Source organism: Pyrgilauda ruficollis, unplaced genomic scaffold, assembly GCF_017590135.1.
Source record: "Pyrgilauda ruficollis isolate IOZ18807 unplaced genomic scaffold, ASM1759013v1 scaffold3, whole genome shotgun sequence".
In the NCBI taxonomy this organism is placed as follows: domain Eukaryota; kingdom Metazoa; phylum Chordata; class Aves; order Passeriformes; family Passeridae; genus Pyrgilauda; species Pyrgilauda ruficollis.
The window spans coordinates 21,774,377-21,793,588 of NW_024524377.1; the positions used below are offsets into that span (position 1 = coordinate 21,774,377).

The 19,212-nt window shown below is 36.1% G+C and overlaps 1 protein-coding gene across 1 annotated transcript in view; it reads right to left on the reverse strand.

Annotated features, from left to right (window-relative positions):
- The window catches only part of CERKL (ceramide kinase like), a 51,433-nt gene that overhangs the window by 1,990 nt on the left and 30,231 nt on the right, over positions 1-19,212 (reverse strand). Inside the window, exons 5-12 of the mRNA XM_041472718.1 lie at positions 14,835-14,898; positions 11,960-12,102; positions 5,813-5,887; positions 4,562-4,739; positions 4,222-4,290; positions 3,872-3,897; positions 3,680-3,788; positions 640-736 (exon numbers count right to left, since the gene is read on the reverse strand). Coding sequence (XP_041328652.1) covers positions 640-736; positions 3,680-3,788; positions 3,872-3,897; positions 4,222-4,290; positions 4,562-4,739; positions 5,813-5,887; positions 11,960-12,102; positions 14,835-14,898 — 761 coding nt within the window. The remainder of the gene's footprint in view (positions 1-639; positions 737-3,679; positions 3,789-3,871; positions 3,898-4,221; positions 4,291-4,561; positions 4,740-5,812; positions 5,888-11,959; positions 12,103-14,834; positions 14,899-19,212) is intronic.

Consider the following 19,212-nt stretch of genomic DNA (forward strand, 5'->3'; position numbering starts at 1 on the left):
TGGCTGTAGATGAATTCAAACCCAAACCTTCCTGTTGCAGTGATTTCTCATAATCCCAGAACACCTGAATGAGTACCAGTGTGTTTGGGCCATGCAGTGGGCTTTAGACAGCAGTAAGATCTGTGCTTGAATGCTTCATTTTTCTCTTCCATGACAGAATTATGACAATTTTGAAATACAGTTCTGCAAACATAACTAGATGGGATGAATACCTGCTAAAAATCAATGCTCACAGCCCACTGCTACCAGCACATCATGCCATGACCTGCTGAAATTACCACCTTCACCAATTTCTGACACAGTTGTGTGATGCCCCTGCAGTTCTGCACTCTTCATCTCTGCACTACACAAAATTCAGACACAGCATGCATTTCCTTATTGTGGTGGAAGGGCTTTACACCCATAAAACTATGGTACAACAGAAACACAATTTAAACCACAACAGATGGACTGAAATAGGCTAATCTGTATTAGTCTAGTGATTTAAAAAAAGAAAAAAAAAATCAGATAAAAAGGGGCTAATGTATTCTGACAGGAAGCTAAGTCTCCTTACGAGGATGCTAACATTAACTCTTGCAGCTTGTCTACTTTCACGATTAACTGTTCTTTTTATAATCACCAGAAAGAAATTAAGGGTACCTGATTTTTTGCACTGGTGTATCTCTTCAGATGCTTTATAAACTCTGTTCGAGAAGTATTTTGTACAACAATAAGAGCCATGCTTCCATTGTTCAACCTGAAAAGCAGACCAAAAAGATAATTATCTTTCATCATTAATTTGGAAGTATAGCAGGCACTTCAATAGCCTAGATTAGAAAGAAATTTTTTCAAAAGCCTACAAGAATAAATTAATAGGATAGTCTCAATGGTTTTTCAAATCTTTTCACTGACCCCCCAACCCTGTAGATCAATATAAATGATGCACTGAAGTTATTCAGCATCAATATATTTATAACATACATTGTAATAATAACTTGTAGTCCTTTATCAATACCCATAATTTCTCGAATACAATACATATAATCTAAGAAAAGCTTGCTTTTCTACTTAACAGATGGCTTTTAAACATCAGGGATCACAAACTTCTCTTTTTACTTTTCTCTCCAGCAACAAATAACAGTTACCATAAGTGCTGTGAGGCAGAGCTGTACCCATAAAACAGTGCCAAGGTGCATGGAAGCCCCCCCAGCACAGACCCAGCGCAGATGGGTTCCCCCACCCCCTCCACCAACACCCACGCTGCCCTAACGAAGGTGACATCTCCAACTCACACTCTCATAGCAGTTCTTAGTACAGTTCTATTTATACATTTCACAAAACAAAATAAAAGTTAAGGACTGAGAGTTTTGTATGAGATAAAACAGCCATGTACTAGAGATTAAACAAGAGCCCGCATAGTGCAGATGTTCAGTAGCTCTCAGTATCCAGTCACCACAGGTATTTTAGCATCTTTGAGAACTGGGGTCAAACTGTGAGCCAGTGCCAGTTCTCCCATTCCTTAATGGACTGGGCACAGAAACTAACAACTGGAATATCCATGCAACCATGCCTGAGTCCCATTTGAGTTATAGAGACAGATCAGTGTTCAACAAGAGTACCTGATGAACATGGCAATCCCTGCTGAGACTGCCTTCTGGAGAGAGATGTTGTATTTCCTATCTTTTGCACATATATTTATTCATTTATTCAGCATCTATGTTAGGAAAATATCTTAAGAGTGTTTAAAAAATTACTTCCAGCCTACCAGCACTGAAAGGGATAGTTCAGACAGCTACTCAACAGCTGCATCAGGAAGGTTCTCAGACCATGGTAACAGCACTATCTGGGAGGGTATTTGTTACATAAACATTAAGCAAGTCACCTGGCACAGCAGTACTTTGCTGATTCAGGAAAGAGTGATGATGACATTTAAAAAGTTGCCTCCTTATCATATTTGTTTCAATAAAAGGGCACAGCAGACTACTGGGCATTCAGCACTAGGGCCTTTCATCTTTAGAAATTACTAAAAATTCTCATTAATTCTCTAAAAAGCCCCATCTGCAGTGAAGCACAACACCTATGCTGTGAAAAAGACATCCCCCAGGGCTCACATAGCACAGACAGTTAAATGTATCTGGACACGTTTCTGCAAATTTAGACCAGTGTAAGTGGTGTTACAGGCAGCAGCCAAAGCTTGCACCCCACTTCAAATGGCTTCACATGGCAGAAACCTCTTGGCAAAAAAGAAGAGAGAGAAGAAACCCACATGAGTTCCTTCCATAGTGGGCCTGGAGTCTCTAACAATCACTGCCACGTTTTTGTTTCCCATACTGAAAAGACTTACAGTCAATATGTTATTCACTATGACAAAGGAAGCTCCTGTTTGAGTCTACCCTTCCTACTCTACTAGCTGACCACACTTCAAGATTATTTTTAATAATAAGAGCTGAAAGAACAAAGGGTATTCTTACACACACACAAAAAAAAAAAAAAAAAAAAAAAAGATCAACTGAGCAGCTACACTGGGAGAGAAACTGGCTCATTCAAACCTGCAATAACTGCATGGAGTTGTCACAAAATTCCCTGTCACTGAGAAATGGGGAAGAACAGAGAGAAAGAGAAAGCAAAGCTAAAATTCTCATCAGAATTTTCCAGCTGACTGGAAAATAAATGGAGAACAAAGTTCCTAAGATGGGACAGCATCAGAGCACTATCTTGAGGACTGTGAGATTAGAGGGACCCTGGGAGCAAAGAAAACTTCTCATTAAGAGTTTATTCATAAATAATTTGGTTCTACATTCTTTCCAAGAAGTCAAATTCTTAAGCCATTAATAAGCCATTAATTTTGAAGAAAAATACCTCATCAGTTCTTCTGCAATTTCAGCTAGTGACAATCTAATGAAAGAAAAGAGACTCATTCCATTAACTTCCCTGAGTGTTGGGGTTTTTTTGGTACACATTCATTTACACACACATGAGTCTCTGCATTCTTTTTTTGAGGGAGAATTTTGTACTTTGCATACAACTACGAAGCTTGTACTTGCTATTCTGCTCAGTTGCCAACTGGATACAACAGGCACAAATATTTACCACGTAAGAACTGCTTTGGTCACCACAAAGCAGGCTCTCAACAAGGAGCTAATGCAGAAAGAGTCAATGTCAACAACCAGGTTACATACTCCTTTGTTTCCCCAAACCTTGCATGTAGAAGCTTAGTTTCTCAAGTTCTGAGGGAAACCAAACAAATAATAACAATAAGAAAAAGACAAGTGTGAACTTTAGTCCTTAATAACATGAGAAAGACTCATATTTCATTTTTTACTGGCTGTAGAACGGAAGACAAGGGCCACTTTTATATTTGAAAAAATAAAATTAAATCTAAGGGTGAAGTTTCCCCATAAAGCCAAATCCTATGACAGATGACTGCTCCATGACTACTACTTAAGTCAGACTTGCCAACTAATTTAATCACAGCAATTATCCACTCATAATTCTAGTTAGACTGCTTGACCTTATTTGCCTGATCCAAAAACTGATTACAATTCCTGGGATTATCGAGTCTGCTGCAGTCTACGCTCCCTCCCCCAGTCCAGAGGGACTAGACTACCTAAACATAGGCTGATATTCTCGGAAAAGCCAAGGTCTTAAGGTAAGATGTCAGAATTTATAGACATGACTAATTCTCTAAACCCATACTGACCTCGTATTAGGTGCCAAGCCTCTTGGTGCCATTGAACACAGACAAGGGATTGCCATAATGCTCACATTCAGGAAGTGACCCTGAATTTTCTGCCATTGATCCTTGCTACCTAAATATAACAGAGTAATTCTATATTACTCCAGTTAATCAGCCATGGTTCACTTTTAAAAAATCCTAAAAGCAGAAACTCACCTTTTTTCATTCTATCTTTCTTCTTTCTAAAAGGGTGGAAACATGTAGGTTAAAAAAATTGAAGTCAGTAGCACATTTAAGCAACATATACATTATTAAAAAAGTAACATATTAGTGGAACTAAAAAAATCAACAATACTAAGTGGAAGACTGCCTTGTAACAATATCCTCTATAACAGTCTACAGGAAACACTTGACAACATGTACAAGTTTGCAGTTGTCAAAATAAATATTTTTTAAGATTATATCACCTGTTAATTAAATTTGAACAAAGAAAAGAATATGTACAATTTTATTCTTTAAAGACACATTTCTGTAGCTTTGGAATTGCTTGAGTCAATTTTACTTACATGTCCTTCTCATGAGTGTCTTCCTGTGGAATTTGTAGAGGGAGAAATGATAATTCACATTCCTCTGGCCTAGAAAAGTATTGACATTTACTATGATGTAAACCAGTATTCTGAGTGTTATACACACTTTTATCAAAGTTAAGATGATTTTAAGGAGATTCTGAATGCACAGAATTTATCTCCTCTTCAACTTGTAAGAGGGATATACATCACATCTGAGTTAAATCTATCTACAATTAAAATAAACTACTGCTCTCTCTCTCTTTATGAGATTTATTATTATTTCACTTTCCTCAAGAAAATAAGAAATACTAGAAAAACATAACATCTCTTGGCATACTTGAGATCTGCCAGGGTTTTGATGAAAGCAAAATCCTTCCTCTGGCTGGAGGGCATCCAGCGGTGCTTCTCTGCCAAAGCCAGCGTCCTCGCCCCAAACCCAAACATGGCCGAGAACCCAAAGCGCAGCAGCTTGCTTGTAGTGCTGAAAGTACACACATCTACTGCCTGAACGTGTCCTAAAATTCCACAGATAGAGAACAGAAAAAAAAAAAAAAAATCTGTGTTTCAAATGGCACACAACTTACCATTTCTTTTTCATCTACTTTAGCTGGGGGAAAAACCCCTCCAGACTCTTCTCTGTCTAGGAAATGAAGTTTTACTAAGCAAAACCAGAATCAACCTAGATAAAATTAAGACTCCCTCAAAGTAGTAATTTCAGACGCTTGAAAATGTTTAGCTACTTCATAAGGCTGCAAAGGGTCTGACTCTTAATTTTTTGCACATTTTCAACAAGTAGAATGAAGGAAAATGTAATATTGCTAATATTTGCATAAATCTCTGCAACCGTTTCACCAAATATATGTAATGACTGCACATTGTACTGGAGGATATATGGGAATGCTTAAACATAGGGTTTGAATGTATTCATGTTTACAGTTATCAAATATAAACATATAATTCTGTTCGAGACAGAATATATGCATTTTTTCTTTAATAGACCCTGAGCATCTTCCATTGCATTCAGGATGTCTGATTTTTAAAGAAAGAGAGGTTTAGATTTTGCCTGTAAAGGGTTTTGTATTATGACTTGAGAAATAGAGCAAAGGCTCTTCCACTGCAGACTGCAGGACCAAGAAAAGAGATACTCAAGAGGGACCTTAATCTTTTTTCACTTTTTTAAATTTAAAATAAAAGTTCTAAAGAAAGACTGCTTTGAGAGTAAAATTAACATTTTTCTGACAAAGTATTTGCTATTGGTAAGACCCAAAAATAAGGTTTATACTACCAATCTACCTTTCCCTTTTAGCATAATTACATTTTCACATTCAAAATCCATTTATTGTGCAGATCTAGTGGCAAATGATATAGTTTTTTCTACGAATAAAGCTTTCTTATAGAAACTGTTACTATTTAAAAGAAAGGCACCTGGAGCTAAACCCAGGATAGAATCATTTGGGTTTAAAAGCCTTACAATACAGGTTACAGTGACACAGCAAAATGCTATGTCTTTACTGAGCAACTGGTTATGACAAACTTCTACACATTGCTTTATTATTTATAATCTGGTAATGACTGTAAAAATATTTACCCATTACAATGTGCAATGTTGCTGTCACTGCATGTTTAATACCATAGAGTGTATGGGCCAAAATATTTGTAGTACCTGTAAAAGTGAAAAAAAAACTGCTGTAAAAAACATGAGAGATACAGAATAACCAGAAAAATCTACACAGCATTTTTAATTACTGCATTTCCAAAAAAAAAAAAAAAAAAAAAAAAAGGCCTGCCCATAAATTGTCTTGTTAAGAGCAGAAATGCTGAATAGTATTAAATTAAAACCTTTCAAACTTCCAGAGGTCTATAAAATCTTCTCTGCAAATTCATTCACAAGTGCCATAAAAACAAATCAGTGGGAGAAACAAACTTTTCACAATATTGCCTGTTTGAGGTTTTTTAAACCATCTCCTTTATCATCACCTCATACATACCCAAGTGCTGTACTAAGGAACTGGAAGGCAGATTATCTAAGATGTATTTGGGGAATACTTTTAGGTTGGTAAAATAATACCCAGACAGTATAAAACCATATATTTTTCAAGCCAAATGATATTTAATTTAGTCAAAGATAACTGCTGTGCTTCTTGCAGGCTACATTTTAGGTCCTTGGAATAGTGAATAAAATTCATTACTGCACATCAGCTTCACAGGTAAGAACTCAATGACTGAAAAACAGGGCGGGCAGAATGTGACATCTGACAAAGAGGTGACTTGCACTCAGTGCACCAAAACTGATCCATCTCTCTTTTATTTGTCACTGCCTGGACACTGGCAGCCAGTCGTTCTACCAGCCACCAGAGAGAAGAGAAGATCAGATTTTGAAACAAGGGAGTGAATAAATCAGGTGACAAATAGAAGAAAAAGTCAAACCCCAGCAATGTCAGCACAGAGCTGAAAAAGAGAGTGGAAAATCAGCTGTCAGTTTGCAAAAGAAAGAAGCAGAGTTCTGAAGGCCCATGACTGGTGGTGATTGGTATGTCAAGGCACTTTACCTGGGTAAGAAACATGGACATATATATGTAAATGTTACCCTTCTGCTTTAATACCTAGGACATAAAACACTGTGCATCAGCTGACTTTTTAATAGAAATTTATTTTTAAAATCATGAAGGAGCAGTTGTGTCTTTCCTAAATAGGTGTAGTTTTAAAAAAATTTCAAATTTATTTTTCTTATTTATGCCATTGCTTAGCCAAGCAGCAGAGCAAAAGAATTCACCTCTGGAAAAATAAAGGCCTGCCACCAAACAAGCAGGATATTGACTTGTTCATACCACCGATTAAGGGATGAATAATTCAATAACTGTTTAATTAAAAGAACAAAAATTACATAAGAATAGTTTAGAACATAACATTCCCATATGAAAATGAGCTCACATAGACTTTCAAATTATTTTTCTTGTTTCAATTATTTAATAAGCTACAGCAGCAATAGACAATTCTGGATGTTAAATTTGCAAAAGTTTTATGGAAGAATTACTTGTATTTCTAAAGTAGGGGAAAGAGGAGAGGAAAGGGAAATACTGTCACATGTCAAGCAACAGGCACTCAATATTTAAATAAGCACTTAAAAAAGCATAATGTAACAGATTGAAAAATTTTGTTTATCCTCAAATTCTGCTTTGATGTCATGCAGAGTGTAGAAAAAAATACTGAATTTGCAAAGACTGATATACATAATTACAAAGCTCTAAAGGCATCATGCCATTCTTGTTCAGGAATATATTTTTTATTTTTTCCAATAATTTCTCTAAATAAAAAAATTTAGTATAACTGGGAATCTCACAGATCACCTGCTAAGTCCTTAGTGCACCTTAGCCTCTGAAAGCAATTCAGAACTTCATGGAAAGCTGCCATACATCAGAGAGAGGAGCTCTGTGTTCCTGCTATATGAAGGAAGTGAGGTACATCTTTTAAGGTAACAGATACCCAAAACTTGCAAAAAACCCTACTTTTGACCTAAAAAGTAATTCTTCCAGAATACTACAAGTATATGCCCAACTCTATTTCATGTTTGAACGACTTGACAATATTTAATGTTTGAATGACTTGACAATATTTCATGTTTGAATGACTTCATGTTTGATTTAACTTCCAGATCCAACTAGTTTTGTTTTGCCAGTGAAGGTAGCTAAAGATATAACTCAAAAATACTCAAATATTTCCTTCAATCAGTATTATACAGCTCTTATCAACTGTTATGAGTCGGTCTCCAAAACAAAGGAAATCACACATACAAGCAGCAGATCGTTACAAGTCAGACAAACCATGCTTACTTCCTGTGTGTCAAGACAGGGCAGTTGTTATTAAAAAAAAAAATGTTTCACTTCTCACTGAAGATCAAGCTAATTAATGAGCACAAGGTGGAATACAGTTTGGAAGATCAAGCTTGGTACGAGTTTAAGCTGCAATCCTGATTTAAGAGTAATTTATCAATGCAGATGGCAGCAAGATACCAAACAACCACAGCTGAAGTCGGTACCAATCTTCCAACTGACTTTAATGAGACTTAAATCTCATTCCTACTAAACAGGATAGGCACAAGTAATTGCATCCTTCTCTTAAATCTTTGGAGCTCATTAACATTTGCAGAAGTAAACAAGGCAAAATCCCACCCTTTCAGGACTCTGAGGAAGATAAAACAAGTTCTGTGTTCAAAAACAAAAGCACCACATCCATCCTTCCTCAAGTTGAAGAATTAGACCAAGCACAGTTTTGTGGGAGCAAGCACCATCATATTCTCTAAAAACTCCACTTAGTACATGCCTACCAGCACTTTTGATCCCAATAATGACTGAATAATGTGCCTAATTAACTAAGTCCTATACAAGCAGGATGCCAGACAAAATAATCCAAACCAAAACAAACAAAGTAAACCCAAAAACATGCAGCCTATAAACAAAGTACAAACTATAAAAGTTATACAAAAATAATGATATAAGCCTTTCTGATTTTAATGGTGATTCAATAATGGTTTTAATACCACTATTCATACTCCCAAGTAATCTCTTTTCCCCTATGCAAACTCAACATATTATTTACCAACAACTGTTCCTCTGAACGCTATCATATTACTTCAGAGACTAAAAACCTTTGATGCCCATGACTTGCACTGCTCACACATTAGTAAGTCACATTTTTAGTTCTCACTAGAGCTACTCAATTTAATGTGAAAAGGTTTTATCCATACAACCCCAGCATCTCTATCATCAGCATTTTTTTACAGAAACAAAGAAGATTTTATTACTCCAAAATGCAATTCTGCTCAACATATCAACTGATTTTCCTGACATTACAAACAACTTCCTACCACCTCCTTTCCACCAAAAGTGCAAAAGCATCTCAGTGAGAACAGAGTATCTGCAGGTCATGTAAAGCATGACTGATGAAGGTACCAAACAGAAAATGTAGAGAAAAAAATTGTCCTTGGAAGTGCAAGCACTTCTGCAGTACAATTAACTTAATTAACCAGACGACATGAATATTCATAAGGCTGTTAATGTCTCCCCCATCCAAACAGATAAATGTGATGTAATGACTTCCTAGTCAAGCATAGCTAAAATTCTGATGAAAACTGCACCAACATTTTGGTTCTTTGCCTGAAATATCACAGAAATTAACAGTCCCTCAGTAATATTTTATTTTCTGAATTAACTGGGAATCATTAATTTATTTATATGAACCACTTTGGATCAAAAGGTTCAGAGGCATCAGATATGGATTGTCTCTTGTTCTGTAGCAACTGGATAGCTTTTTTAACGTCCTTCCACAGATCCCCCTCCCCTTTCTCTGTTTCCCCCTCCATACAGTTTCTTAGCAGTAGTTCCCATAGCAACAAACACTCTTGCTAATGGCCAGCAGTACAACTGCAGGCTTCCCCACATCTCATCCATTTGATTTGGACCACAATAAGGCAGCTCAGTAGAGTATTTCAGTAAAAACATACTCCCCTCTGGACCTCTCTCTTCAGGAGGTAAATTGTTTCAAAAGCATCTTCTTCCCATCAAGATGACTGAAAGTTCAAAATGCTGTCTTAAGTACTTATTATAGAGGCTAAAACCAGATTTTAAGCCACCCACATAATACTATCCTGTAATTCAGTTGTTGATTCTACTTGGCTGGATAATCCTAATAATTTTGTACAATGGATTTCTGGTGGGAAAAAAAAGTTAACTGACCAGAGTTGCATCCTCATGAGAACAAGTATCACACTTACCTGTTTCCTATCTGAGTACCTCATGGAATATCAGGAATATGGAAATCAAACAAACAACAAATTATTTTTAAGAACCTATTAGGAGTTTCTCACAATATCATTTTATAAACTGTTCTGATCCTCCTTCACAAAATCAATGCCATCCTATGTAAGAAACCCTACAGAATTCTTTTGGGTTTACAAGTCCTTTCTGATCACAACATATTTGTCTTAAACTGAGGAGAGAAAGCACCAGTGAAAGGCACAGTGACCTACACACGACATGGAGTCAGGGGCTGCAGAGATTCTGTCTCAGCACCATGGAGATATTCACAGTAACTGAGCTGGTAAGTGATGGCCCAACTTTGGTACTTAAATTCATTGAAGTCATGTCTTTGAGATTGCTGTCTCTTTTACCAAGGGTTTTTTAACCCAAGAGAAAGCCGATGTAATATTGCTCCTTTACAAGCAACTAATGCTCCTTTTATATGTGATCAAACCAAATCAAAGCATTTAAAAATCTGTTTCCTTAGTTCAAAGTGACATGCTCCTTTTTTTTGTAGAAAACTCAAAACAGTGATTTGCTGTTTTACTGGCTGTAGAAATATTTTCCTTACCAGTTAAAAACATCTGAGAAACTATGTCAAGCAGTCTTATCAAACACCCACACCACAGAGTAGTGTTCATGCAAAAATCACCTCTCTTCAAGAGAGGTGATTCATATAGCAGTCCAGAATCAACCCTGACTGTACTGATTTGTGCTGGTTTTGGCTAGGGTAGTTAACTTTCTTCCCAGTGGCTAATATGGGGCTGTGTTTTGGATTTGTGCTGAACAGAGGGTTGATAATACAGAGATGTTTTTGTTATTGCTAAGCAGAGCTTACACAGAGACAAGGCCATTTCTTCATTGTACTGCCATGCTGGTGAGGAAGTTGGGGGTGCCTGGGAAGGTGGGAGGAGACACAGCCAGGACAGGTGAGCCCAGCTGACAAAGGGATATTCCAGACCATATGACACCATGCTCAGTGTATAAAATGGGGGAAGGGGGGACACTTGAAGTGATGGCATTTACCTTCCCAAGCCACTGTTACGTGTGATGGGGCCCTGCTCTCCTGGAGATGGCTGAACACCTGTCTGCCCATGGGAAGCAGGGAATGAATTCTTTGTTTTGCATTGATGGTGTATGCAGCTTTCCCTTTTCCTATTAAACTGTCTTTGTCTCAACCCAAGAGTTTTTCAGCTTTTACCCTTCTGATTCTCTCCTGATCCCACAGGTGATCAAACAGCTGCATGGGGCTGGGCTGCTGGCTGGGCTTAAACCACAACAGCTTTTGCTGAAGCCTTCCTGCTGGGCACAGCTACACTCCCAGGAGGGCAAATACAAACACTGAGGAGAAGGGACACACAAACCCCCCAACACAAACAAAACCACACCACCAGATACAAGTTAATAAAAGAGCAAGATGACTTTTTAAGAGACATATTTTCATGTCTGTAAAGAAAAAAGTAGTTTTTTGCACACCTTTTTTTTTTTAATATAATGCACACAATGTATTTCTGGGACACCATTTTAAAATAGACCCTAAGCATGAATCCAACTGAGAATTCTGCCAAGAAAACTGGAGATGCAAAAAAAGGAAAATCTAGAAAACAAAGTTTTCATTTGGTATGATTTCTGTCAGGAAATAAGACTGAAACTTGATCTTGTATGGATCAGCTGAAAATTATTTTAGTTTTATTCTTTCTCAGCTTCTTCCTTCAGGCAAAGAGCTCATCTGTGCCATTACTATAAATTATCATTACAATTTAAAATCAAGTCATTTGTAATCAATATAAATCACCAATTTAGGACATTTATTCAATAGCTTCCTTACATAACTGAAGCTTTAGCATCAACAACTGCCTTTAGTACCCAAAACTGTAAAACATGCCAGAGGGACTAAAAACAGATGACTAACAAAAGGTGACAGTACCTTTCATTCTCACCTGCTGGTATTACTCCAAGAGGAACCGGTGCTCTGACAGGCTTTGATACATATTCTGTGTCTTTCCCAGCATCTATCTGGGCTCTGAGCAGCAGCCCATGAGCAACTTCACTGACAGATCCATCTCCACCAACACAAACCACCCTATTACAAAACAAAAATACCAAACAGTTCAAAACAAGCTCTTTCATAGCTGAACAAACAAGTGGAAGGCAGCTACCCCACACCATATACATAATGATACTTCAAAAAGCTAGAAAACATTCTTTCTTTAACAACAGGCTTGGGTTTCACTGTCAGATCAGTAAATGTTACCTCAATGCTCCTTAAGCATTCTTATTTCTGCTTTCTGTCTGAGTAGGAGTAAAACTTGAAAACTGTCAAAGTTTTTCTTACCTTACCACACATCATGCACATGAACTGATCAGATGGAAGGAGCAAACACATGTTTAAGTGCCTCAGTGGAAAAGCTCTTTACATCTTTCAATGCTGACCCATACAAACATTCCAATGCCTTTTAATTGCCCTTACAATAACAACTCACCAAATATTGCAATAAAATAAAAAAAAACACTTGAAAACAGCTATTTTCATACACTATGCAGGCAGTTGAGGGATTTAGCAAAGTATAAAATCCTAGTGCCAGCAATCCTTTGCACAAAGGTACTTAATCACTGCTTCTGGAGCGCGTAATTAAACTCCCACCTGCTGTGGCTATAGAGAGGAATGCATTTGTCTCTAAAAGCTCTGTTACAGCAAACCTTGTTTTTTCCTTGTTTTTGTTTATTTAAGTACATATTACAGTGATTCTCCAAATTAGTAAACATATTTTAATTACAAGAATAATACATTCCAAGCATTTATGACAGAAGCATCATAGTTACTTTGGGAGGATTTCACCTAAATTATATTCTTTTCACATATCTGTATGAATGCAATTGTGAAAAGATGTCCAATCATTCAACCAGGTAAAATTGGTCAGATCTTTATAAGAAAACACATTATGTTATTAACGTTATCAAATATTTAAATTCAATTACCTCATCACCTTTAACATTTTTTTTCAGTTTCTATTACTATTTCCAAGCTGATTTTTCATCTCTAATTTTCAGGACTACTTCCTCTATCTAGCTAAACACTGCCACATTAAATAAAAAAATACAATATATAGCTTAAAAAATAGAATATAAAAGTTCGAAGCACATTTTCTTCCTGCTTGTAACCAGGAGTCATTGCTTTCGTTTGACTTATTTTTTGTTTATTCCCAGGCTTAAAATTCTCTGTCACAATAGCAAAACCAGTTAATCTTTGAAGTCTGAAAAATTGTTTACCCAGAAGGACTTGTGTGGATTGTCTTCTGGCTATTAAAACTTTTGAAAACAGATATATATTCCTCTGATTTTGGAGTGCTGTGTAGATAGAGTCCAAGGAATAACATGAAAATGCTGCTAATTTTGATTTTTACTGTTTTAGCATTAATCATCAAGAGTTGCCTTTTTGGCTGTAAATAGAGACACCACCAGGCACCTGGGATTCCAATGCTAATCAGTGAGAGCCTGCTATGCATAAGTAGTAGAAAGTCTTGAGCAAACAAATTTTACTTAGACCTTGAAGAAAGAAAGAGAGAGAAAGAAAGAAAGGAAGGAAAAGAAAGAAAGAAAAGAAGGAAAGGGAGGAAGGGAAGGAAAGGAAGGAAAGGAAGGGAAGGGAGGAAGGGAGGAAGGGAGGAAGGAAGGAAGGAAGGAAGGAAGAAAAGTCTTTCTGAGAAAAAGAAACATCTATTTAACCATTAGATGCAACTTTCTTAATCAACTATTCACTAAGGACTGACTAACCAGGCTACTCTAAATATCCTTGATACTTTAGGCTCCTGACTAGGGAAGAAATGTATGTATGGCATTGTCTATTTCTGTCTCTGTACAGATAGGAAAACCCAGCTGAGATAGCAGCATCACAAATGCAGTCTCTCTATTTGTCACCAAAGCTCAGCCACAAGTCAGGGGTAAAAAGCCAAATTGACAAAATGCCTCAATTTTCAATGTCCCTGAATAAAAAGTGGATAGCAAAAAAATGTAGAGTGTATGAGACATCTGACTGTGGTCTTTCAAAGTACAATAGTGACTGGGGAAATCAGAGAAATTATAAATACAAACAAACAGCTTTGACAAAGAATTAACACATAGCAGTGTCACTTTCAGAAATTACTGAGATATAAACTTCCAGTTTTCTGCTGCAAATCATAAACTTCAGTTTACTGTTAACATGGAAGGAACCCTCACTCTCCTAGAGAGAAAATCAAGCTGAGAAATTGCATTGCTATATTGATTACATACTGCAATGAATAAAAAAAACATGTTGTCTTGTCATTTCTACATTTTTGTGTCTCTGAAAAAAAAAAGAATAGCAAAATAGGTAAAAGTACACATGCCTATGGTCTTTCAAAATGGTTCTAATTTTCCAGCTTGGATCTGGTTACTGGAGAAAGCCTTACAGGGGAAGTACTCCATGTCAACCCAAAGATCGAAGATGAAACAATTCAAAGATGACTCAGTGTAGAAGTATTAGTGAAAGAAGGCTTTGTCCAGGCTTTTTCTTCTTTATCTTTGTATTCTTACAAATACAGAGACTGAAACCCTCATGAAGCATATTTCAGAGAGCTTTATGTTTATTTACCATTACTTATGAATCCAAGATACATTTCTATTGTCAGTAATTAATAAATACCAAAGTATTTAATGAGAACTTAATTTCCCAGGTTTCATATATATGAGAAACAGTGTAACTTATTAATACCCATTCACATAATTTTGATTGGAATACAAATAAAAAACAACATGATGAGATTCACTAACCTCCATAGTGACTAACCAACTTACCCATCAAATGCCTGCAGTTCACATTCTTTAAGTACTGAGAGAGCATGTCCTTCATATTCAGTTACTGTGGAAAACATCAATTAGCAGCCGATTAGATCATTTTAAATTATTTTGTCAATCCAACATAAGGAACACAGAATAATTCAATTCAGATTATTTTTTAAGTCATTAGTGCATTAAAAGTATGAGAAGTTATATTTTACAGTTATGCTAGCTAAAAGGCCAAACACTAAATTTCAGCTGCTATCAGATACGTGGTTATTTCATGCATTTAAATTCAGATAATTCAAGATGTTTGTCGCATCAAAATGCAAGTTCTAGCACTGACACAGTTGGTAAACTTCAGGAAAATAAGCATATCCTCAGTTAAGATAGAATTACTTCAGGATCAATCAAAGTTAATTGCCTTTGTGTTAGGATATGCAAATTGCTAAATCAAAAATAAGAGGAGTTAAACACAGAAGTATGAAATCAAGCCAAATACCAGTGACAACAGCATATAACACACAGAGGAAGGTGGCACAAGTATACACCAGAGTTCATAGCCTCTGGAGGAAATGAATCTGTCACTCCACATTGATGTCTCTGTGTTTGCTGATACCCTGTATAGTACTGTAAATGCCAGTGAAGACAGGATAAACTGGCATACTACAGATGGCACGAAGCATCATAACTACATTTAGCATTTTCTAGGGCAGCTTTGCCAGAAGAGACAGCCCAGCTGCAGCCACCCATCAAAGATTTTTGCTGACTGACATGACACTTGCAGATGGATTTTTTGTGTAAGAATGTGCATCATTATATGCAAAATTACATTAATCTTTCATGCTTGTCTGTCCCTGGTGCTCACATAGTTCAAGGCTTTTCTCCAGTGTTCCTAAACACTGCTAAAATTATTAGTCTTGATGTCTAAAACAATCATTCCATAGCTGTACCTGTTCCAACAGTATTTCTACAGACTATTCAAAGGCTGCTTACAAGAATTGAAAATACCCCAATCTCTTCCTATTTAAACAAACACACAAGTATGTGTGTGGACATAGTGAGTGTATATATCTTTTCTCCCCAAAAATGAGAAGGAAAACAAAATCAAAACAAAGGTGATACAACTTCTACACTTCACACTGAAAAATTGTTTATATTCCCTATAAGTTCAAAATCCCCCAATCAGTACCAGTAAGGTTCTAATGCCTGGTGTTTTGAAAATTCTTAATTAAAAAAAAACAGAGTTGTTTTGATTATATGGAAGGCAGAGATTTATCATTTTGCTGCAGAAACACCTATCACTATAATAACTTTTGCGAATTATTTACAGAATTTACTTCCATGCAGGCCCTCTCTGGAATATCAAAGCACATTTTACAAGCTACCATATTCAGCCTTGCATTGCCAACAGGAACAATGCTTTTATCAATATCTGTAGGCTGTGTGAAAAGTAACCAATAAAAGTGTGCATCATGCAAAAATGCAGAAAGGTTCAAATATCTTACCATTGCTTAGCTGTGAAAGAAACTCTTCCAGTGAAAATAGAGTTGGTTACCAGGTTACATGCCTTTTTAAACGAACATGATGACATTTAGAAAGTTATGAGTACAGTCTAATTAAAATGGAACAGTAAATAAGATTTATTTTGTAACAGAAAACATGCTCAGTGCTTTCCTAATGTAATGTAAGTTATGCTTACTGTTACAGAATTAATTCACTCAAAGAACAAGGACATGAAAATGAAGACAGCTCATGTCTACAGAGAAACCAATAAAGGCAGTAAAAATTACTAATGTTAGCCAGATTGAGAGCAAATCCATCCTCTTTGCATCTAATAGCTTAAGTTTGGGAATTATGTAGAAAAACTGCTAAAGGCTTAAGATTGGGGAATTACAAGAAAGTTAAAATTTGATGAGAGAATGATAGAGGATCTATTTTGACACATCATAACAAGAAGGCAGTGAAAAAATGAGGTTTTCAGGAAAAATTTTGTGAGAAACTATAGAAAATAATTCAAGTAGAAAAAGAACCTAGAAAAATTCAACACAGACATAAAATGACCATGTCTAGAAAGTTTTCTGCAGGCTTGACAACCTCCAGAAGGGCATGTATAAATCATTCTGATAGCTGGAAAAAAAAGCTAAGTGTTTGAATATTTGGCACTGTTCCAATTTGGGGGAAAACAAACAAACAAAAAAACCTACTCAATGTATTTCAGTAATAGGAAGAAAGCTCCTTTCATTGTTTGAGAAGGATCCAGATCTCATATTTGTCAAAATCATTATCACAAGAATATTATTTAGTTATTTTTGACCATTTCTAATGCATAATTTAGAAAGATTTTCTTTTTCAATAATGTTTTGTCCTTAAGCGTCAGATGACAGTATTCTGAAGGAAGGACACCAAAGGTGCACCTCATTTGAACAGAGTCACACCTACTCCAAAAACACTTTAACATCCTCTTCACAGGGCAAGCAAGAACCAAGGGCTTGGCCTCTACACACAGAAAATGTAAAATAATATAATAGTGATATGAAATTAGTTCAACACTTCAAAACAGGGGATGCTTTCGTGTGCCACCTAAACATACTGGCACTCCTGCCACAGAATGGAATGCCAAAATCAATGGGATTAACTGTTACTGATAACAGCTTTTTCTCATCCAGCATCAACACCAGTTATCTGTTGGTATTTACCATATGGTAAGTTTAAACCAATGCTATTTGTCCAACTCTCAAACATTCCTTTCTTTTGTGGTTCTGCCCTAAAAATAGGAGTTTGGGAAGGCTGTTATTTTTGCCTAAAAGTCCAGGTTGTAAGTGTGCATAAATGGAAGCAAAAGAGTCAAAACTAGGAAGAGAAGTGAGACAAGCCAGGATTCTGTCAGTGTTTCCTTTATTTATTTTTCTTTAAATATGCGTAAGACTTTGCAATGCATTAATGTATTTCTAAAATACTAGCTCCAATTATCACAATTTGCCAGTACTTGCAGGCATCTCAACAGTGGAGTAAGCTTTTGTAGAACTCAATTTTTGGAAGAGTCACGGTTCTTATCCTAGCAGCCACATCCCAGCACAAAAAATTGCCCAATTTTTAAAAGAGGACAGATTTTAACTATTGTTTCACCTTAGCCACAGTTCAAAGTACTGCTTCAGTTTAAATTTGCTAATTCACACTTTCTAGAGCTCTAAGCACTTCAGAGATTTGCTTACTGCATGTGACAAAAATAACCCAAAAAACCAGCAAAACACAATCCACTCCATAACACCTTTGGTTTTTTTTACTGAAATTATTAAAGTGTAGCACACAAAGCCATTTGGGGGAGGGGAAAAAAAAAAGGAAGAAAATGCTACAAAATTTTTAACTAATTAGAAAAAGTAAATGCTACTTCAGCACTCACTTATTTACATACATGTCTTTAGATTGCCATATGTCCTTGGGTAGGAGAAAATATTTCCACTCCAAACTTCTAAACACATAAGAAGTTTATTCCAAGAGAAGCTATAATGAAGAATAAGATCTGAAAAGCTGATCAGAGAGGAAGCAACAGCTACCAATGTACAAGACTGGCTGAGGAGAGCTCTGTCTTTCAGCACTCCACTGTCAATCTTTGATGTTCTGAAGTGTTTTAAGTAACCTGAGAATTTTTTATGTTATTTGCACCAGAAGCTAATTCAGAGGTTTAAATTTGCTACAAAATTTTTGTGCTCAACTAATTTTAACTTCTCATTCAATGAATTTTAAATATGTGTACATGGCGAAGTCTAAATGTAAACTATCTTCAGTGCAAAAATTGTACAAAAGCCTTCACAATTTCAGTATCTAATACACCTTTGTATGCCACCAGTTATGCAAATATTGGCCATGTTCCAAAACAGCAGGAAGAGCAAGATGCACACTCCAACTTCACAAAATCCAAAACAATTATGGCAGGAAAAAAAACAGTTCTATTTACTTGAAATAAAGTGCTTGGTTTTATTAGAATAGGGTACCAGTGGGCAGGATTTCTACTCAGCACCCAACACCATCCTCTTTTTTAAAAAAACCCATGATTCTTAATTATTTAGTTCTCTACTAGCATAGAAAACTGCAATGTAGTTTTCTCATTTTGCCTGTAGGAGGAGTGTTAGGCAGCTAATAAGCACAGGAGTATTTCAGCATTGCCAAAATGACCTTAATTAAATTACCTTAATTAAAGGATAAGCCATTAAAAATGTTTCTGGCTCGACTCAGAAGTTTCCTATTAAAATTTCAAAGACAATTTAAAAAATAAACTTAAAACTGTTTTTATTCCACTAGTAAAAATTTTTTTGAAACCTCCACAAATTATATTCCCAGCTTGTATTAAAACTTTTTTTTTTAAATTGTGACCAAACAAGGCTAAGTCAATTCC